This window comes from Pituophis catenifer, unplaced genomic scaffold (assembly GCF_029215685.1).
Source record: "Pituophis catenifer annectens isolate HBS135680 unplaced genomic scaffold, rPitCat1.0.hap2 SCAF_3, whole genome shotgun sequence".
Taxonomy (NCBI): Eukaryota; Metazoa; Chordata; class Lepidosauria; order Squamata; family Colubridae; genus Pituophis; species Pituophis catenifer.
In genome coordinates, this window is record NW_027256883.1 from 103,887,422 (window position 1) to 103,910,380 (window position 22,959).

Consider the following 22,959-nt stretch of genomic DNA (forward strand, 5'->3'; position numbering starts at 1 on the left):
AGTTTTGGCATTCATATAGGCATATATATACAAAATTATAATGTTCTTCCTTTTATTTAATGTGCTTAATATTTTATTTTTGAAAGAACATGCCATCCTTCTAAATCAAATCTTCCTAAAACATTTTATAATACATCCAAATTAAAACCCTAGCATTTCCTCTTCTAATGCTGATCATCTTAATATTGTATTTTCTGTATGTTCCAACACAAGATTTCTGGATAATCACCTACTGCAGTAACAATAATTTATTATTTATGTCTACTTGAAGGAGGCAAAAATAATAACCATAACATTAATACTGCCATCAGCCTCTCAACTATGTATTTAGCAATTTATGGCCACAATTGAACCCAAAATTTCTGTTTCTAGGCAGTTGTTAAATGAGTTATGCACTATTGTATTACCTCTTTGCCACAGTTAAGCAAATCACTGCAGTTGTTAAGTGAATCTGGCTTCCCATACGGACTTTGTTTGCTGGAAGCCAATTGGGAAGATTACAAATGGTGATCACATGACCCCAGGACACTGCAACTGTCATGAATATATGCCAGTTGTTGCCAAGTGTCTAAATTTTGATCATGTGACCATGGGGATGCTCCAACGGACATACCTGTGAAAACTGGTCATAAGTCATCTTCAGTGCCGTTGTTACATTGAACGGTTACTAAACAAATGGTTGTAACTTGAGGTCTATCTATACTATCATAATTAAATAAGCAAGTTGTACATTTCTCAATCGATTGCCTTCAACTTTAGTTGATAATCATTTATGTTGATAAAATGACAAACAAAATTCTGGGCACCAAAATAATATCTAAGGCTGCCACAAAGTGAACTGAAATACTGTCCTGTATGCATGCAAAAGTCTAACATAAAATTATTTCTGTTATTTCTATGAGCAAACAGTTATTATTATTTAAATAGCTTGTACCTCCAGGCAAAGAAAACACTGATTTAGTACAGCTGTCAGCTAGTGTAAAGAGACATCCAAAGTCAAAAAATAGTTCATTTTATTACTTTAAGTGTATAATATAAACTTACAAAATAGCAGTGCAAGAGGGGACAATTGCGGTAAGGAACTGCCTCCCAGATTTAATGTGCCAACAGATACTACTTTAAATTCAGGTGAAAGGCTACAGAAGAAATGCAGGGGAGAGGTCAGAGTAGCAGATAAAATACAGTTAAAGCTGCTGGGGAAACAAGATGGTTCAAGATACAGGTAATCCTTGAGGTATGACAGGCCATTCAACAAATGTTTGAAATTACAATGCATACCCCAAAAGCTAAATACAAATCTGTTTCAAAGTTACAAATTCTGCAGCGCCCCCACAATCATTCGCCCTTATGACTGACTGCAGAGACATTGTAGCACACCCACCCATTTCCCTCCCATTTTGCCTGGCCAGGTCCTCAGAAGCCTTTAAAACCCAGTAAGTTGGCCTGCTTTGCCAAGATACTGGGTTCTTTGCATTCCTCCCCCCCCCCCCACTCCCCCGTCACAATTCACTTACTTACATTTTGACGAGCTCAGGAAGTCAATGTAGAAAAGGCTGCTCCCTCACTGGGCCACATGGCATAATCAAGAAGAAATCTGATCTCTTTCGTTTCCATGACAATCCTTTCCCCCCAGCTAGCATAAATAGGTAGTGATTTACCCTGGCTGGGGAGAAAATAATTGCCATGGAAGCAAGAGATAGGATTTCTTCTTTTCTTTTTTTTAAATTTCATTTATATGCCACCCTTCTCCAGAGACTCAGGGCGGCTTACAATGCGCTAAGCAATAGCCTTCATCCTTTTGTATATTTATACAAAGTCAGCTTATTGCCCCCACAACTGGGTCCTCAATTTACCTACCTTAGAAAAGATGGAAGGCTGAGTCAACCTTGAGCCTGGCGAGATTCGAACCTGCAAATTGCAGGCAGCTGTTCTTCTTTGCTCTACCACCGCAAGACTAGTGTAAAGCTAGCGCTTGTGGTGCAACAAAGGAATCATGCCTATTTTGATTCCTCTCCAGTCAGCATAAATCACTATAATTTCTTCTTAGCGCCACCAGTGTAAAACTAGTGCAAAGCTAGAACTGGCAGTACTAAGAAGAAATTATGCCTATTTTGATACCTTGCAAGCAATAGCTTCTTAGCACCACCAACTTTAGCTTTACTTTAGTCATATGGTGATGGCAGTAAGAAGATATTGTAGAGGTTTACCCTGGCTGGGGAGAAAGGATTGTCATGGAAAGAAAAGACTGGATTTCTTCTTTGCTCTACCATCACTAGCTTTATGCTACTCTTACATTGGTCAAGCAAAGAAGAAATCCCATCTCTTTTGTTTCCATAGCAATCCTTTCCTCCTCAGTCAGGGTAAATTGATTTATGCTGGCTGAGGAGGAAAGGCTTGCAAAGAACCAAAATAGGCATGATTTTGTCTTAGCACCACTAACGTAAAACTAGTGCTGGTGGAGCTAAGAAGAAATCGTAGTAGTTTATGCTGGCTGGAGAGTCAAGGATTGCAACAGAAGCAAAAGTGACTGGATTTCTTCTTCTTGATTGTGCCACATGGCCCAGTGAGGGAGCGGCCTTCTCTACTCTGACTTTCTGAGCTTGTCAAAATGTAAGTAAACAAATGGTGATGGAGTGGGATATTAAGGAGGCCCACAGGGCTTTGGGGAAACCAAGAGGCAGGAGGCAGAGCATGGAATACCTTAGAGGGTGGGAGAGGCCTTCTGTGAATACCTGTGCCTGCACTAGGCCTCCCTCAGTTTCTCCCATGCCTGAGTCAATCCATGCTCTACCTAATGACCTGCACATTCATTTAAGAAATGCATTGGGGAAAGCAGGGACAGGGATATTGTTAGGTCTTCATTTAACATAGTCCTCGACTTCTGACATGAATGAGCAGGCTCCATTAATGTCATAAGTCAAGGACTACCTGTATTAGAAATAGGGTTACATATTACTGAAAAATACAGGGAAGCAGTTCTTCCCACAGGTGATGATAAGGAATGTAGGCAATAGTTCAAAATATGACACAAATTGATTAATTTTGTTACATTATCTCTTATACCAGTGGTTCTCAACCTTCCTAATGCCGCAACCCTTTAATACAGTTCCTCATGTTGTGGTGACCCCCAACCAGGGATGGGTTCTAAACTTTTTTACTACCAGTTCTGTGGGCGTGGCTTATTTTGTGGGCGTGGCTTGGAGGTAATGTGACTGGGTGGGCGTGGCTAGCTGGTCATGTGACCGAGTGGCCATGGCTATGTGTATAGGGACTACTCAGAGGGCTGAAAAAAGTCATTTCTGCCAGGTCCTCGCACTTTTGACTGGTCCTCACACTTATGACCATCCTCACATTTATGCCCGTGCAGCTTTCTTAACAACCATGTCACTCATTTCACAACTGCTTCTTTTCACCATGGTGATAAGATAGGGAAAAAAACGTAAAATGTGAGGATAGTTGTAAATTCGAGATCTGGTCAAAAGTGCGAAGACCAGTCAAAAATAACTTTTTCAGCCCTCTGAGTAGTCCATGTGCACAAAAGGACTACCCAGAGGGCTGAAAAAGTGATTTCTGACAGGTCCTCGCACTTTTGACCGGTCTTCGCACTTATGACTGGCCATCATTTATGCCCATTGTAGCCTTCTTAACAACCATGTCACTCATTTCACATCTGCTTCTCTTCACCATGGTGACAAGATAGGGTAAAATGTGAGGACAGTCGTAAGTTTGAGGACTGGTCAAAAGTGCGAGGACCAGTCAGAAATAACTTTTTCAGCCCTCTGAGTAGCCAATATGCATAAAAGGATACAGCAATAGAGAGGGATGAAGGAAGGGAAGGGAAATTAGAGTTGGAGTGAGGGTAAGAGAGGGAGGAAGAGAGGAGGAGAAGGAGAAAGGAAGAGGAAGTAGGGAGGAGAAGAAGAGGGGGAGGAAGAGAAAGTAAGAAGGAAAGAAAAGAGAGTTGGTAGGTTTGAGGAGAAAGATTGCTGTACAATAAAAAAGATGAAAGGGAAGAAAGCCAACCCCAAACAAATATAAAGATATTAAGATAAAGAATGAATTGTTAAACTTTAAAGTTAAACTTTTAAAGAATAAAAGAGAATAAATATGAATAAATAACAATAATTAGAAACACACATACAAACATACAATGTATTTTCTTTTGTAGGAAGTTAGCACCCACCCTTTTCCTGGAAGAGTGAAATATTTTAGGAAATATGAAAAAGGCAGAATATTATATTTCCCTGGGATAAGCATGTTTTGAAGCAGCTCCCATCTTCCTGCCCCCACCCTTTGTCAATGGGCCATTAAGGCCTGGGCCAGTCTATTCTACATAACAAAGATCTACCTCCTTCAGGCAGAGCCATAGTAGGAATTGCCCAAGATCCAATAAAGATAGGATTAGCCCTCTACACAACAGCAGCAGAAACTCACCACATGTGACCTGGGAAGCACATGTGACCATCAGCCAGCAAGGCTAGCTAAGACCCCCCACCCCCTGGGAGTCTGACAACCAATCAGGATACTCTTTCGGGGGCCCAAGAAATGCAGAGCCAGAGAGAGCATAAAAACCCAAGGATTTACTGTATCTGCCCTTTTCTGTTCAGGAACTCAAGCCATGTGATCCTGTCCACCATTAAACCATCTTTCCAAGCAGTCTCCATGTTTCCAGTGTCTTTTTCCCCACTTGGAGCAGAACCTAGAAGGAGATTTCTTCCAACACTTTGAACAGAGTATTTGGCCGGTTCACAAAATTAAACAGTGTTTAGTCATTTCAATTAAATTTACAATTTCTATATTTCCTTTTTGCCATATTTATTCCTCATCTATTTTTGTAAAAAACCAATATTACCCTTCATCCTCATCTCTAATCTTAATCAAATTCAATTTTTCCCTTCTATTCTATATTATACCCCTTCTCATTGTCATCTATTTTTATATCCATCCTCACATTGGTTAATTATGTAATATTATAGTTATTTAATATAAATTCAACATTTTAATATAAATCAATTAGTTATATAACTACCTTTTTTGTATATTAATCAATATGAACATGAATATTCCAATTATTTCCATGCAATCCAATTTCTTACAAATCAATTAATTATATTTACCAATAATAATAAACCAAATAATTTCCCCCATATATTCCTCCAAACCACAACTTAACCATTTCTGCTTTCAACACAATATACAATTAATAGTATCTCAATTATTACAATTCCCTAGTTAAATAGAGCTTTTTTTCTTTTGTGTTTTAAAATCTTGAACTCTCCTCTTTTTCCCTAAATTTCCCATTGTTTGCACCTACCTTTTTTGGTGAGGAAAAAGAAAAGAAATCTGCCTGCCTAATTTTCCAACGTTGCAGCAACAGCAAAGCCAACAGCCTGCTTTACTTTCAGTTTTGTTTTTCAGCATAGCTAGGGGAAAAAAAAATCTGCTCCAGCAAGCAGCAGAGCCCTGAGCAAAACAGCTGAGAGCAAATCAGCTGAGAGTCAGGAGCCGATCTAATCAAGGGCTAATTAGCCTATGCTGAAGCTCCGCGGGCCAATAAAATTACAAAAAAACACCGAACCATTTGTTAAATTGCTGGCTCCCCCGCCCCTCGCTCACCACTATTTATTGGCAATAAATAGTGGTGCGGAGGGGCGGGGCAAGCCAGCAATTTAACAAATGGTTCGGCTGCACCACTGGCTATAGGGCGGCCCTTTGAAGCCCCACGGCAAGAATTTAAACAGTTTTTTTTCCTCTAGCCATCAGCTGGGACTCAGGAGGCAGCAATAGATTGGGTGTGGGCAGGGTAAGCGAACGGCCGGCAATCCAACAGAGCAGAGAGTGAGGGTGAGTGAAGGCGTGGGGGGGGGGGGGCAGAGAGGGCTTTGGCGACCCCTGTGAAATGGCCGTTCCACCCCCAAAGGGGTCGCGACCCCCAGGTTGAGAACCGCTGTCTTATACCTTTCTCTGCAATCCTTTGTTTTATTTTTTTAACTCCTTGCTCTGTTTTATCTAACCTTCATAATCATCTTAGTTCTTCAAATGCCTATCATAATGTAGGCAAACTTAAACTTTCCCTGGTCACATTAAACATCAGAGGGAAGAACTGAAGGGAAAGCTTTTTCATGGAATATAAAAATTATTTAAGAACTACACACTTAGATCAAAAATAGAAAACTAATTGTTGGGACAGACATAATACTAGAGAAATCACACCAGTTGTACAACTATGTTAAGCATGTATAGTATAGGACTCTCTTGCTGTTGTTCCTCAGCAAATGCAGTTCAAATTCATGCAGGTCTATATTAAGGATAGCATAAACTCATTGCCAGTCTTATTTTGTTCTGAATCTGCAATCACTACATTTCTTGAAGAATACTTTAACTACAAAGTTATTTTCTCTCTAATTAGTGCTTCAAAAATGGTCCTTTAGCATGTTTAAGAGGCTAAATGAGCTTAGAATTGCATTTGCATCTTTGTTCTGAATTTGTTAATAAATTTGTTTCAGGAATGCAGTAGCAGACTGAAATACTGTAATCCTAATTCTTACTGAATTTATTCCCAAAAACATTTGCATAGAATTCAGGATTCAGGGTTGGATGCCTATTGGGTGAAAGATGGCATGCATGTTTTAAAGCGAAGTTGAGTAGCAGTATCCACCCAGCTTTGGCTGATCTTGGAAAAACAAGATCATGCAAGGTCAGATTTGATTAGCATTTGCATGAAAGACCATTAGAAAATCCCAGAGCCCTAGGCTTGACTGAAGAAAGAAAGAGATTTTCATTCATTCATTTATGGAAGAAGGCAATGGCAAATCACTTCTGTACTACAGGTTGTCGTTGATTTACAACAGTTCATGTAGTGACTGTTGAAAGTTACAACGGCACTGGAAAAAGGGACTTATGACTCTTTTTCACACTTATGACTGTTGCAGCATCCCCATGGTCACATAACCCAAATTCGGATGTTTGGCAATTGGTTCATATTTATGATGGTTGCAGTTACCTGAGGTCACGTGATCACCTTTTGCAACCTTCTGACAAGCAAAGTCAATGGGGAAGCCAGATTCACTTAACAACCATGTTACTAACTTCACAACTGCAGTAATTCACTTAACAACTGTGGCAAGAAAGGTCATAAAATGGAGTAAAATTTACTTAACAAATGTTTTGTTTAGCAACAGAAATTTTGGGCTTAATTGTGGTTGTAAGTCAAGGACTACCTGTACTGCCAAAAATGTTCTGTGAATAAGCACATGGATTTCATAGGAGACAAGTTAAAAGATTTTTTAAACTTAATTTCAAAAATGAAATTTTCCCCAATAGAAATCAACAAGTAAACTACATGTTACTTGTTGAAGTAATGAACAGGAATACAAGAAATACAGAAACAGTATATTCTGTACTGCCTGATATTTAAACTGAACAACAAATTAATTCGGACAGGTTCATTATGTTATTTAATAGTTAGAACTTTACATAGCATTCTAGTCATTGGTTTTCCTGGAATGAGCAGTGTTTGACATTTTCAAATGTCAGAATAATTTTTTAGCCATTTTCTAAGTATCTATGTATTTTTCACAGGACACCCAGTCTTCGGCAGCCTGCTGGCACTTGGCTGCCATGGTACTCGTTGACCAGATCCTTCTCGGTTGCTATGATCTGACACAGGTTGATTCCCAGCTGCTGTAGAAATGGTTCTGGCTCTCCCTGGAGGAAAAGAAAGGCTAAGTTCAGATGTTTATTATGACCAACCTATCAACTGTTAGGATTGCTGGAATATTTTAAACAATTTTGAAATGTATCTAGGGATATAAATCTAACAAGCTATAAGATCATAATATATAACATTAAAAACATGCTAAACCAGACTCTTAACAGTAACTGAATTATCCAAATCACTGATTATGAGATCTGTCTTCCTGAGACTCACTGCTGAAAATAAGAAATAGCTAATATCATAAATTTATTTTTCTGTATCCTTAGATTATCAATATTCCCTGAAACTGTTGAGCAACATGAAAATGAACAGAAGTTCTTTCAGCCTTTTCCAAATTCTATTCTCTTATAAATCTGCAGAATCACAGAGTTGAAAGAGACCACAGAAATCATTACTGTAGTCCAGTGATGGCTAACCTTTTTTCCATCACGTGCCAAAAGCGGGGAGAGCACAGGGGGGGTTGTGCGCGGCTGTGCCCAGACCCATAATTCTATGCGCCCTTCCCCCGCGCATGTGTGTGTGATTCCCCCTGCGCTTCCCTCATTTTTGGCATGTGATGGCATGGTGGGCCCAGTAGGCCCATTTTTTCGCCCTCCTCAGGCTCCAGAGCCTTTCTAGGAGCCTGGGGAGGGCGAAAATGGCCTTCTCCACCTCCCTGGAGGCCCTATGGAAGCTGGAAATGGCCTGTTTGCCAACTTCCAGGGGGCCCGGAAGGCCCAAAAATCAGCTGGCCGCTGCGCACATGTGTGCCAGAGCTGAGCTCGCGTGCCCACACCTGTGGCACGTGTGCCATAGGTTCGCCATCACGGCTGCAGTCCAATCACCTACTCAGTGCAGGCTCCACTAAAGCATCTCTGCCAGATGATAATTCACTCTCTCTTTGAAGACCTCTAATGAATTTTTCTCCACTCATAAAATTTGCTTTTCATTCTTGAAATAAAAATGAATTATGTATTTCAGCAGTGTAACATCACACGACTGCTCCACAACCAAATTTTGATAAGAGCAGCATGTAGTACAATTGCACAACAGAAGTTGTTTTTTTTAGTTTGTAAAATAATTCTGCTACCCAAATTCCAAAATCCTCTAGTTGATGTAAAGAAGACTCTAACTTTAATCCATTTAAATAAGTTTATAATCAGAACATCTTTAGTCAAAAACTTTAAGGTACATTTTAATTATTAATGAGTACCAGTTTTAGTTCCCTTTTGATAAATGTGCCAATTTCTCCTTGTAGGTCCAACTTTAATTAATGTTTGTCCATACAAGTCACAAAACTAATATTTTGTTAAGCTCAAATGTTGTTCTAATAATGGTTTGGATTGTTCACACTGTTGCAATAGATCATGGTTTAGACCAGTAGTGGGTTCCTCTTACCTTTGCCACTGGTTTGGAACCAGAGGCTCGCATGTGGCGCTTCTGCGCATGCGCAGAACCTCCTGCGCATGCGCAGAGCGTCCGTGATGATATCTGGGTGGGTGGGCAGAGCCTCCCATTGCCACCATTACTGGTTCACCCGAACCAGGGCGACCTGGTAGAAACCCACTCATCTCCAAAGTAAGAATTAACAGTAAAAGAAAAAAAGATGGTGTTTCTTTCTGTCAGTGACAGAGATGTTCAAAGCCCTTGGCTTTTATAATATATAATGAATCTGTACTCAAAGCACTCTAACAAAAATTATATTCTTAAATAGTATCACAGAGCTTGTTGGCATCCAAATATATTTGAATTATTCCATTAATTAATTTTAAACTTGATTAATATTGTTCAATGCATCTTTGTAAATATCTGTCCTTGATGTATGTCTTGTGTAGCTATGTAACTAAGACCATAGGTGGTTACCAGCACTAACACCAGGAAATGGAAGAATATAACAGAAAATAGCAGAGTTTTACAAGCCAATTCTAGCTTCCAGGTTTGAAAGTCAGGATATGGACAGAAATAATACCTTTCTTCACACACTTTCTCTAATGGAAGTTAGCGCTTTCGAGGTCACTTCTGTCATGTATGACAGGAAAATGTTCAATTTCACCAAGAATTTTAATAATCTTGGACATGCTATTTGAACCTCTTCTGTTAAATTTGTTAAAATCCAGTCCCACAAATCTAAGTCTCACAACAAGAACTGATCCTTTCCAAGCAAGAATCAACATTTTGAAGAAATATTTCTTTTCAGACTTCTTCCAGATATCTCACACTTTTTATATGATCCATTAAATCAGAGAAATTACATTGGATTTAGGCCTCTTACCACCATTCTCTTCTGTACACATACAAAATTGCCACATACCTTACCAAAAATGAATGAAGTAAAAGCTGAAGGAAACTTTTCACTGTCCTCAGATGCAAACAAAACTTTCCTCAGATACAATAATCATAGTACAAGTATTTAAATCAGTATTCTCCATGGAGTTTTGGAAAGGATAGTCCATACTGATCTGATTCCTCAAAAAGCATTTTCTATCCCAGATATTTATCATTTGTAGAAGTTGCTGCATTGTCTTCTGCATGCAGAAGAAACTTAGAAGCCACAATTTGCTAACTGTAGTAGTTGGTGGAACAATGACAGAATAAGATAGGGTAGAGAATGTTTCTCAGAAAAGTATAAACTAATATTTTGAGAATAAAGTCAACACCGTATATTTATATTTAAAATATGGTATTCCACAAAATGTGTGTTGTAAAATGTGCCCCAATTGATCAAGAACATCCCATTCAGGGATCACAAAGCCTACAAGTCAGAATTCTGAATGCTAAGGCTCAACATAATATCTTAATGCAAAAAACTTTATGAAGGTTCAACATTGATAGAAGAGACATAGTAAAAATATCTCAGAAAAATAAACCAGCCACATAAACATAGTATCTTGCAACCTAACTTACTAGGTGAAATAGATTCTTTAACAAAAAAATTAATATAATATGTATTTAAACATTTTCAAATGACTGGAGGGATTTACAGTGCCAGATAGATAAAAACATTCTGTACTTGACCTAAATGATGCAATAGCAACAGCATGATCCAAATTAGCAATGCTCAATCTGCATGCTATTTCTTATTTGGTGCTATAAATATGGGTGGTTGTAAAACTCCTTTCAGAAAACACAAGGAAATTCAGTCATAATTCTCAAGGTTGCGGTGCTGCAAATATGCTATACTTAGAGGCATGTACTAGTGATGTACAAACATTTTAAATTTAAAATGTTTTGAGCTAAAAGAATCCTCACCTTGGAACTGAAAATTCTCAACAGCTATTTCCAATTTACCCAAAAGCATTCCAAGACTGTTCCAATCTTACCAGAAGTTTGGTACTATTCTGAATTCATAAATACAAAATAACCTGCTTTAAACTCTAAAAAGCTATTTCAAATTTGAAATGTTATGTATATTCATAATGTACTGTACACTTCATAAAAATATAATGGGTTCCCCAACCTTTTAATTCAACCATAATATCCAGCATTAAAAAATCACTAGAATGAAATGAATAATATTTGCACGGTGTTCAGAATGTGTAATTTAAAATAATGAGTACATTTATTTGGAAGCAAATTCTACTGAAATCAAGAGTTCTTAGTCCAAGTAAGAACTCGTCAAATCTGAAGGCAAGAGAATCACTTTCCTTTCTCAAGACTGCCCTAAAACCCAGTAAATAACAACCTGCAAAAGGAGAGAACAGGCAGCAAGAAAACTGGAAAGAGCCAGGGGGACCTTGAGAGAGAGGCGAGCAAGCTGCAGCAGGACTGTAGACCACAGCCTTAGGGACTCTTATTCGTGTAGGTCGAAGGACAGAGGAAAATGAGAGTGGTGCAGGGATTTTACTGGCCTTGGCAGACACAATTGGGGGCTCTAATTCAAAGAGAGACACAGAAACAAATTAGAAACACCACATAGCTATAGACACAAAAATAAACTAATGAATATATTTACATATTTTAAATGCTATTACATCAGGTAGTACTACTGTTTTTTGGGGTTTGTTGTTTTACATACATGCAGTTCCTATAGTGAAAAACTATAGATCCATATACAAGAATATGATATTCTAAACAACTTGAAGTATTTAGGAAAAAATGGGAGCTAGCTAGGTAGCTGCTCTATCAGGTTTATTTGTTTCATTTTTGAAATAATTTTGGAATGCCACAAATAAAACACTGCATGATATTAATTTTTGTAAAACATATCTGCAATGTATGTATTTCAAAGTTATCTTTAATGGTATATTATACAATAAGAGCATTATCTGTAAAGCTCTGCTCTAAAATATATGCAATGAAGCTAGAATTTAGGCTACAGTTCAGGGAAAGGAAAGGCCCTGACTCCATTGCTGCAATCTTACAGCTTGCCTCTGGAAATTGTGGATGCTCCATCATTGGAGGTTTTCATGAACAGACTGGCAGCCATTTATCCAGAATCTCCTGTTTGAGCAGGGAGTTGGATTAGAAGACCTTCAAGGTCCCTTCCAGCCCTATTATTCTATGTTCTGTACCACTAGCTAAGGATGATAAAAATCACAATCCAATACCTATGTACTAAACCCAGCAGAGTAGCTTATGTAGGTAGTGGATTGGAAGAAAAAATGATTTACAAGAAGAATGCAACTGAATACTGAATGTTACTGTAAGTGTGGGGCCACAGCTTAGAGTGGATAATCAGTTAAGGAGATAGAAGGATGAGTTAAGGATAAGAAGGATAAGTTAATTCATCAATTAAGTATGAGAAGCAAAATGTCTTCAAGGACAAACAAAGTTCAGTTGCCTCTTGAAAAAAGCACCTTTGGGACAGTTAAGGAGATATTTAATTATTTTCTACTCAAGTCTCCAGATACACTTTTAAGGGGTAATACATGAACTATCTTGACTGGGAATTTTTTAAAAAATGTAATGCCAAGTCTTTCTATCATACCCAGAAAACTGAATGTGTGTATTTCTGCAAGTCACCAATAAAAACTAAACTGGAAAGTGATTTTCTTTGTATCTTATGTATACATGTGATAGGGCTGTCTGGGATGGACGGCAGAATGGAGAAATAGCAAGAAAAGGGTTAAGACTTCTCTTACACTTGCTTTTCAAATTCTTTCCTCCCTCAAAAGATTTTTCATGAATAAAATGTTTGCATTCTTAGATGTACTGATGTCCTTTAATTTAATTCAGAGGTTTCTTACAGCAAGGAACAACCTACGGTAGTAAGAGCAGCAGCAGTATACTCCACTATCAGAAAGGACACTCTGAATTTATATATTATCCTTAGCCATACTTTGTTTAACCAAGGTTTCTTGAAGCACAGTCATTTTTGATGTATGAATTCAACATGATTACAATTCAGTCCATCTTTTTAGACGTATTGTGTTTTTACGACTTGGAAAAAATAGGACTGGAGTGGGGAGTGAGGAGGGTTCTATAGGAATGGGGAGTAGGTGAACAGTATGACATATGGTTAAAATTCAATTTTAATATTATATAGTTAGTCTCATACTTGTGACATCAGAGATTTCATGGTATTAGGGAAAAATTCCTCTCAGAATAAACTCAACAGTGTTATGTAAAATCTTACTAGGAATTATGACATTCAGGTAGATAATTTCATGTTGCAGTTTATAGCGATAAATGCCAGAAAAATTAAGACACAAAGACTAATAGAAGATAATATTTGTAGCTCAGGGTTGAACTGTGGAATTCTCAGTGCTCTCTGAGCTGGGTTGTTTGCTTGCAAATATTTAATTAGTCAACTAGTGCTTGTTCGACTGCAAACAACCAAGCTCCTAGACCACCGAGAATTCCACACAAGGACTAACAAATGTTCATAATGTAACTAAGAGCCATTGAAAGAGAACACAACAAACAGTATAGACTATTTTTTCATCAACTTTCATTCTTGCAAACTAATTCCCCATTGATCAAATTGGTCAATGTATCAAAAATTCACCCTAGACCTTCCGATTGGCACCGCCAGCACCGCGGACGGTCTTTTCAGACCGCCGGCATCGTGATTCCGTTGGAGCCGTCCTGACAGCGCTAATCAGCTGTCAGACGGCTCCTTCGGGAGAAGAAGGGGAGGAGAGCCGGTGGGTGAGGGTAGAGCTCCCCGGAAGCCCCTGGAATAACTCCAGGGGCTTGGAGGATGAGAGCCCCCTGGCCAGCCCACTGAAGCTCCGGATCCGGTGCGACTCTGTATTAACAGAGCTAGGCGTCGCGTCCAACTCTGCTGTCAAAAAGAAGATTGATTGAATCCAAAAAGCAGACTGAACGGAAGTAGGAGAACAAGTTTTTGCAAGTATAATGCTTAACTCCGGGGATACAATGTTTCTATTTGAATTTTCTGAGCTGGAGGTGAAGATGGCGTCTTTGTTGCAAGTCTAAAAGTGAAAGTTAGAAAGGAAAGTGCTTGTTAACAGATTTGTGCTCAGAGACTGGCTTTAAGTTGCTGGATTTGATTTTAAAGAGCTGCTTGGAGAAAAGATCATTTTGCTTGGTGATTTACAAACAAATTGCTGAAAGCTGTTCAAGAGACTTTATGGCTGTGACTTTATGACTTTATGCTGGTGAAAAGAAAATTTTTCTTAAAATAAGATGGCTTCCAAGAAAGGAGTTTTTGAAAGTGCTGGAAGCTCTCCAGTGGTGTCAGAAATGACACAGTCGACTGATTCACAGAGATACAAGGATTCTATTAAAGAATTTACAGAATTTGTAAAGGAAGCCATGAATAATCATACTGTAGCTATGATTAACCAAATAGCAATCTTCAAATGGAAATTAAAAGATTTGTTGGAGGACACAAAAGCAAATACAGAGCACAATGACAATGCAGGAGACATTTTGATTAAAGCAGAGAAGGTGGAATCGGCTGGTTCTCAAGAACTTTCAAGCTTACTTCCTGCTCTTTGTGATGATTTGGAGAGGAAAAAAGTAGAAAATAACCAGCCTTGCGAGGTTTTGGAGGAAGAATGAGATTTGTCAGCGGCTTTCACACAACTAACTGAAAAGAAACAACTGAATTTTTCTTTGCGAACTGATGATAATCTTTGGTTTTACAGAACAAGGAATGAAGTGACTGACTATATAAGCAAGAAGAGGCGATATGGTGGCTCTAAATCAGATGAAACACTTTCAAAAAGGGGACAATTTTTACAGATACATCAACCTCAAATTAAAATTAAAAACCTCCTCAAAACAGAACTAGGAGGGATGAAGAAAGATTGGAAAAAATATAAAAAGAAAGCAAGAATGGAAGATTAACCTTTTTTGGATTTGCAGTTGATGTTTTAATGGTTAATTAAAAGGATTATGTTTTAAGATTTAAAAGTTGGAGGGAGGAAGACTTTTTGTTATAAGACTTTTAAAATATCTGAAAGCATGAAAGTAAGATTAACTTTTTTTTGGTTTTGCAGTTGATGTATTAATGGCTAATTAAAATGATTATGTTTTAAAATTTAAATGATAGAGGGAGGAAGAAAAATTGAGGGGAAAATGCAGAAACTCAATTATTGACTAATTAAGGTTTACCTTTTGCTATAAGATTTTCTAAAATGTCTGAATTTTGAGAAAAGTGGAGGGAGAGTAAAATGTTTATGTAAATGAATTAAGAATACTTTACATATATACTAAGAGAGTTTTTAGGGTTTGAATGATCAATGTTTGTTAATGTTTTTAAAACCCTTAGAGTTAATGAAAGGGGAGGTTGATGATTTTGTAGAAGGGGAGTTAAGGGGTCCAGGGAGTTTTAAATCTTGCAGTAAGTTAGCATATATTAGCGAATGTTTGTTGAAGTCTATGCCCTGTTTTTGTTCTGGGAAGTCGGGGGTGGGGGGTGGGGAGTGGGGGTTGAAGGTTGATGATAGATTGAATGATTGCTTATATTGTATATTTGTTTGATTATAAAATAAAATAAAAACTTTTTCAAAAAAAAAATTCACCCTAGAACCATACAGTTTCTAGCATTAGGTTAGGTTTTTGCTGTTTAAAATCTCACATCAGCACCCTACTCCCATTTGATCAAGTTGCATTGCTGCTCTTCTAGTGAATGGCACTAAGTCAGAAACTACAGAAGTATTGGATGATATATGCAGTGTCAAGTGCGATTATTGTTACAAATGCTCTGAAGGAGTTTAGGTTAACAACCAAGATAACCTTGTTATTAATTAACAATTCAAATGTGTTTTTTTATTTACACTCATGATAGTTAGCAACTACCATTCTAAAATGAAACAGGCAGTATTTTTCATTGCTGAACAGAACAGAGTGAACTGCAGAGAAACAGTAGCAAGATTATGTTGTTACTTTTTAGGCGTTGTAACAAAGAGGATTATTCAATAAAAATTTGATTTAAGTATCAAGAATAATAAATATTTGTTTCTTACAATAATTTCAGTTGTTGCCCTGAGTTGCCCTGTTCACAAAGAACAGTCTATAATGCAACAGTAGTCTGTGGCTGTATATCAATGAAATAACTATTACCATGTTTCTCCAAAAAGACGACCCACCTTGAAAAGAAGCCCTATCACATTTTTAAGCACATGAGATCAAATTAAGCCCCACCCACAAAATTAGCTCTAATTAAGACTCTGCTCACCCCGGGGTGCAGGGGATGGGGTGAGGCACAGGTAAAAAATAAGCTAGGGTGGGGATGGGGGTGGTGGAGCTGCCAAACTTACCAGACCTTGCGCACCCCGACACCTGCCTCACCTTCTTCTGCGGCCGCTTGCCGCAACTTGCACGCATCGCCCTGGCCTCCGTTTTGCCTTCGGATCGATCTGGAACTCTGCTATTGGCTGCAGATGCTTTCTGGCAGGCATCTGAAGGCAAAATGGAGGCCGGGGCGGTGCGTTTGAGTGGCTGCTGGCCCGCAGAAGTGGGCCAGCAGCAGGCTCCTGCTGGGCAGGGCTGCCAGTGCCACTGCCACAAGGTGAGTCAATAATTAGAACCCTCCAAAAAGAAGGCCTAGCCATTTTTTCAGGGGTCAAAAGAAAATAAGACCCGGCCTTCTTTTTGGAGAAACACAGCATTTAAATTGGAAAGGCTTACTCCAGAAAGTCTGATCAGTTTTTAGAGTGAAAGCAACATAAACCTATAACATTGCACTACTTCTGTTGTTATATTTAATTGAAAACATGCCAGGTCAATGATAGCTTAGTAATATATACTTTGTACATACTGTTAGAAGGAACAACCCCAGATTTGGCCCAGCAAATATTGGGTCCAAACACTGGCACAGTTGAAGCAATCAGAGGGATAGTTCAATGATCTGATACAACATATGGATGTTCTACATGTTTTTAGTGATAAGCTACCTGGAAAAAGAACACTATCTGGAACTTAGAAATGCAGTAAACTGAGACTGGGATTTAACCTGTTTTAAAAAGCATAATTTTTGATGTATGATTTTTCAAGAAATGATAGCAACTTATATTGTTGGTAGATGAGATTGAAAAATCAAATAAAACAAAAGGAACAATTTTTTTTTTGAAATTTTAAACACAAAGTGGATTGTTCGAAAAACAAAGACATTAACAGTCCAACACTTAGTAATGCTAGAATGTTGTCTCAGATCAAGAATATGAGGACATTAAAAAAATTAGCATAACTCTATTGTGTCTTCAGAATGTTTTGTCAAGTAGAAAATTATCAAACTATTACATAGGTAATCTTCCAAAGATTCAAAGTACTCATGTCACTGCTGCTGTTCCTTGCCTTAGACCAAACCCTGATCGAGGTATAATACATGCCTCTCAACAAACAGGGGCACCACTGACCTCGTGCTGCATCAGGAGGAGCCTCAGTACTAATTAATCTCTGCCCAGCACACATGGAACGCAACATCTGAAAGACAGCCAAAGGTGCCACATTCATGCGTAGAAGGTCCAGCAAAATCCTAAGGAGAGAAAATAAGAATGTAATACTTTCATTCATTATTTGCAAACAAGATTTCTTGATTACAGTACCTGAAACCAATTGTTTCTGGCTTGTTAAGTAAACTTAACAACTGTCTAAAAGAACTGATGGAGGGGACGTTGGTCTTACCGTGATACGTTCCTTCTCGTAGTGTGAAATGGGAGGTGCCAGTCTAGGTTATTCCTTGCTCTAGCTCTATGTCCTGAGCTGAAAACTTCTGAAGATCCGCCTCCCTGGTGACGTCTCTTCAGTTTTGCCAGCGAAGCCAAAGCGAATGGTACACAGTCCAGGCAAATGGTACGCAGTCTGAAAGATAGAAACAACATGCTCCACCAGGGGAGCCAGTCCAGGCAGCCACAGACAGGGTGGGGCTGGCACCTCCCATTTCACACTACGAGAAGGAACGTATCACGGTAAGACCAATGTCCCTTCTCCATAGTGTAGAAATGGGAGGTGCCAGTCTGGGATATACCAAAGACTGGCCAGCCCTAAGGGTGGGAGCTGTCCTGGGCCGACGACCCCGGATCTTCATGAACCCACTGCAGAACTCTCCTCCCAAAAGCTGCCTCCGCCGATGCGAAAGAGTCAAGTCTATAGTGACGAATGAAGGGAGTGGGAGTAGTCCACGTGGCCGCCCTACAGATGTCTTCCACTGATGCCTGAGTAGACCAGGCCGCAGTTGTGGCAGCACTGCGGGTGGAGTGGGCCGTTATCCCTTGAGGCACCAGGAGAGCCTGAAGCTCATATGCAGATGAGATGCACGACCTGAGCCAGCGCCCCACTGTGGAAGAGGTCACCCTGTGGCCAAGAGTCGATGGCTAAAAGGAGACAAAGAGTGCCTCCGTCTTTCGGAAAGAAGAGGTCCTAAAAATGTAAATACGGAGGGCCCTCCTCACATCCAAAGTGTGCCAGGTCTGCTCCAAGGCATGCCTAGGCCGAGGGCAGAAGTCTGGCAGGACCAACTCCTGTGCTCGGTGGAACAAGGAGTTGACTTTAGGAAGGAAGGCAGGGTCCAGCCGCAGGACCACCCTGTTGGGGTGAAAAATACACAGGTCTTTCTGCACCGATAAAGCCGCCAATTCCGATATCCGTTGGGCCGACGTGACGGACACAAGGAAAGCTACTTTACACGATAGAAGCCGGAGGCTAGCCTCCCTCAAAGGTTCGAAAGGTGCCTTTGTTAATGCCTGAAGAACCTTAGCGAGGTCCCAAGTGGGGTAACGGTGAAGAGGCAGTGGTTTTAGATTAGTCGCTCCACGCAGAAAGATCTTCACCCTCGGATGGTTAGCGAGGGAGCCCCACTTCCCAAATGTCAAGACAGTGCCTAGCGCAGCCACCTGTCGCCGTAGAGTGTTAGTGGAAAGTCCCATGTCCAACCCGTCCTGTAAGAACTCCAGCACCTCCACCACCGATGCTGAAGTTGGGCTCAACTGTCTGGAGGCACACCACCCTGCAAACCTGTTCCACGTTGCCTCATAAATTCGTGTGGTGGAGGGCTGCCTGGCCGCCTGCATAGTCCTGATGACCCTGTTCGGAAAGTTCTCCCACCTCAAGAGGCCCCGCTCAACCTCCAAGCGGCTAACTGCAGTCTCTGCGGGTCCGGGTGCTGCACCGGGCCCTGGCTGAGTACGACTCTGTCCGGGGGAATGCGCCAGGGCTTGGCGACCGACAGGTCGACCAGGTCGGCGAACCAAGGCCGCCTGGGCCAGTGAGGGGCCACTAACACCATTTCCGCCCCCTCCAGCAGCAGCTTTCGAATGACGGCTGGGATCAGGGGTAGGGGAGGGAAGGCGTATAGGAGGCCCTTGGGCCACAGGGTCCGCAGAGTGTCCACCCCCGCAGCTCCCGGGGCAGGAAACTGGGAGAAGAAAAGAGGAAGTTGTGTGTTCGCTGGAGAGGCGAAGAGGTCCACTACCGGGCAACTGAACCGGTCGACTACCTCCGTAAACAAGCTGGGATGGAGCCTCCACTCCGAGGGGTCCACAGTGGCTCGGCTCAGCCAGTCGGCTTCTATGTTGTCCGTCCCTGCGATGTGGTCTGCTGTCAGGGACAAAAGGTGGGTCTCTGCCCAAAGACAAAGGGTCTCCGCCTCTCGCATTAGAGGCCAGGAACGAGTCCCCCCTTGCCTGTTGATATGGGCTTTTGTCGTTGTATTGTCTGTGAGAAGGAGCACATGCTGCCCCCTCACCTGCGGAAGAAAGGTCTGAAGAGTCAGACGGGCCGCTCTGAGCTCCAATCAATTGATCTGATGGGATAGTTCTAGGTGGGACCAGCGGCCCTGGGCCACCTGCGATCCGCAATGCCCCCCCCAGCCCATCAGACTGGCATCCAATGTTACTACCACCCTGTGGGGTTCCCTGAAGAAGCACCCCTTCTGGATGGCCCCTGACGTCCACCAGTCCAGGGATCGTAGAACCCGTGGTGGAACCTGAACCCTGATCTTGGACGAGCTCGTTCCTGCCTTCTGAAAGGGGAGCAACCACCACTGTAGTGGTCTTGCATGGAACCTGGCCCAGGGAACTATGTTCAAACAAGATATCATTTTCCCCAACAGTTGGGATAGCTGGGCTACCTGAGCCAGCTGGGACCGCTGAAGAGACTGAATCAGTGTCCTTATACTGTCCTGTCTGTCCGGGGACAAGAAGACCTGCCCCGCTAGCATGTCTATCAGGGCCCCTAGGTGGACTAATCTTGTGGAAGGTACCAGATGACACTTTGCCAGATTCACCAAAAACCCATGATCCCTCAGTACCTGAATTGTCGTGGCCAAGTCCTGTTCCGCTCGCCACTGGGAGGACCCTTGTATGAACAGATCGTCGAGGTAACATTGAACTCTGATGGGAAGAGACCTGAGATACGCTGCCAAGACAGAGAGAATCTTGGTAAACGTCCGGGGGGCGGAGGCCAGCCCGAACGGCAGAGCAAGATATTGGTAGTGACGGCCTGAATAGCAAAACCTCAGGTATTGACGATGCTCCGGTCGAATTGGGACGTGGAGGTAGGCTTCGGTCAAATCAATGGAGGCTAGGAAGTCTCCCTCCCTGATTCCCGCTAAGATGGAATGCAGGGAGTGCATTTTGAACCTCCTGTAAACGACAAACTTGTTGAGGCCCTTCAAATTTAGAATTGCCCTCCACCCCCCCCCCCCCGAGGCCTTTGGGACGACAAATAGGATGGAATAGAACGTGCGCCCCCTCTGCCCCAGTGGAACTGGCTGAATGGCCCGAATATCCAGCAAATGCTGGATAGCCGATTCCATGAGTTCCCGCCTGGACGGGTCTCCAGAAACAGGGCAGGGGAGGAAACGCCTCGGAGGAGGTGAAAGGAATTCGAGGGATAGCCCTGCTCTTACTGTCTCCCTCACCCAATTGTCTGTTGTAAGGTCGTCCCAGCGGTCTGCAAACAAGCTGAGCCTGCCCCCAAGAGGACTCAGAGACGGACAGTCACTTAGATCTCCTGGCTCCTCTGCCACCCGAGCCCCTAAAGGGCTTATTGGACTGCTGTTGGCGACTACGGGGGAAGGCTGATCTATCTGCCTGGTAGTTAGGTCTAGAGAAATGAAAGGGCCGTTGCTGATGGGGAAAGCTTGGCCCGGCTCCCCCCTGGCAGAAGGAGGGCCGCCTATAGTAAGGGGATGAACGGAAATCCATTCGCCTGCCCTGGGACGGGAGGACCTTTCTCTTATCTCTCGTCTCTATGAGTAGGGGATCTAACGCTCGGCCAAAAAGGAATCCCCCTTCAAAGGGAGCTGAAGCCAACTTCCACTTATTCTTCCCGTCCATTCGCCAATGATGTAGCCAAAGCATACGTCTAGCGGTGACTGACGAAGCCATGGCCCTGGCGGAGAACCTGGCAGCGGCCAAGGTAGCATCCGCCGTGTATTCAGCTGCAGCTAAAATCTTAGACAGGTCTTGATGGGCCCGAACATCATCTGGTGCCAAATGGCCCTGTAGCTGGCGGAGCCATCTAACCGATGCTCTGGTGAGGAAGGAAGCAGCAGAAGAAGCTCTCACAGCCCAGGCATCCGCCTGGTGTGCACGACGAAGTGCTGTCTCTTCTCGCCTATCCTCTGCCTTTAAGGCGTCCTCTGCATCAGGTGGTAAAACAGAAGAAGAGGTGAGAGCCGCCACTGGAACGTCCACCTTTGCAACCTCCAACAAAGTAAGCATGTCCGCATCAACCGTAAACAACTGGTTGTCCAGACCTGAGGCCCTGGAGGGTAGAGCCGGGGCCGCCCACTGTCTACGGATCATGTCCAGAAACATTCCTGGAATAGGAATAGTATCTGCCTCCACAGCCTGCTCTGTGAAAAGGTAATCATCCTGCTCTCCAGTACCAGCGGTACCAGAGAATGTTGGGTCAGGACCCAATCGAGCGGTGGCCCTGGCTTTTGTCAGAAGGGGCTTCAAAAGGGCAGGATTAAATAGCCCTTTGAATGCGGGCCTAGGTGCTTGGTCCAGATCCCCATCCGATATCTCTCCCTCCTCCATGTAGTCTTCTGCATAGTCAACTAATTCAGAATGGGAAGGGGAAACCTGCCCTTGGTAATCCTCAGAAGGGGCAACATAACCCTGGCTTTCCACCTCAGGTCTAAAAGCATACATTTGGGCAAACATCTGTGACTGAAGCTGCATCCCTTCTGCAATGCCCTGCCTAATCGCCTGCTCCACCCAGGACTTCATGGAATTCTGAACATTCATTTCCCCCCCTTCACCCTGGCGAAGGCCAGCCGCAGTGGGGGTATAGGTGGCTTCAGGGCGGCTGTTAGTCCCAGAAGGCCCAGGAAGCTGCTGGGGCTCGGCCTGCATCTCTGGAGACCATGTCCTGGTCGGCCCAGCCAAGGTGGGAGAATGGACAGTCTGAGGAACAGAAGTCTCCACAGTTTGGGCTGGTGGCTGAGGCGCAGACACAGTAGCTTGAGGGGGTTCAGCAGCTGTATTGATGGCAGCGGCCCTTGCAAATTCTCTGTCCAAGGCACGTTGTCTAACTTGAGCTGACTTTTCCTCAGCCTTGGAACGCCCAGGGCAAGCTCTAGCCTTGGCCTTAATTTTATTAGCCGCAGCAATGCTGGCAGTTCAATGGCCTAGAAGCAGCTCTGCCCCTGTCAGGGGGAGGAGACCAGGAGCCCTCAGCAGAGAAGGATGATTGCCTGTCAGCATCCCCCATGATATTAAGTCAGATGGCAATCACAGGGTAACCAAAGCCCAAAGTCTCTGCAAGTAAATAATAAGAGAGAGAAAGAGGAAAATAAATAAATAAATAAATAGAAATATACTGGCCTTGAAACGCAATACAAAATGGCTCCCGGGTCTCAAAATGGCCGCTCTTCAACTGCCACACTTTTAAATAAGGCT

The 22,959-nt window shown here is 42.1% G+C and overlaps 1 protein-coding gene across 2 annotated transcripts in view; it reads right to left on the reverse strand.

Moving 5' to 3' along the window:
- Positions 1 to 7,444: 7,444 nt before the first annotated feature.
- LOC139313735 (mitotic-spindle organizing protein 2A-like) overlaps positions 7,445 to 22,959 on the reverse strand; it is a 43,569-nt gene continuing 28,054 nt past the window's right edge. The window contains exons 2-4 of one of the 2 annotated variants that reach the window (XM_070939176.1): positions 17,467 to 17,585; positions 11,379 to 11,567; positions 7,445 to 7,707 (exon numbers count right to left, since the gene is read on the reverse strand). In XM_070939176.1, the coding sequence (XP_070795277.1) occupies positions 7,565 to 7,707; positions 11,379 to 11,567; positions 17,467 to 17,585 (451 nt within the window). In that variant the 3' untranslated portion in view covers positions 7,445 to 7,564. The remainder of the gene's footprint in view (positions 7,708 to 11,378; positions 11,568 to 17,466; positions 17,586 to 22,959) is intronic. The other variant, XM_070939177.1, reaches the window with a different exon arrangement.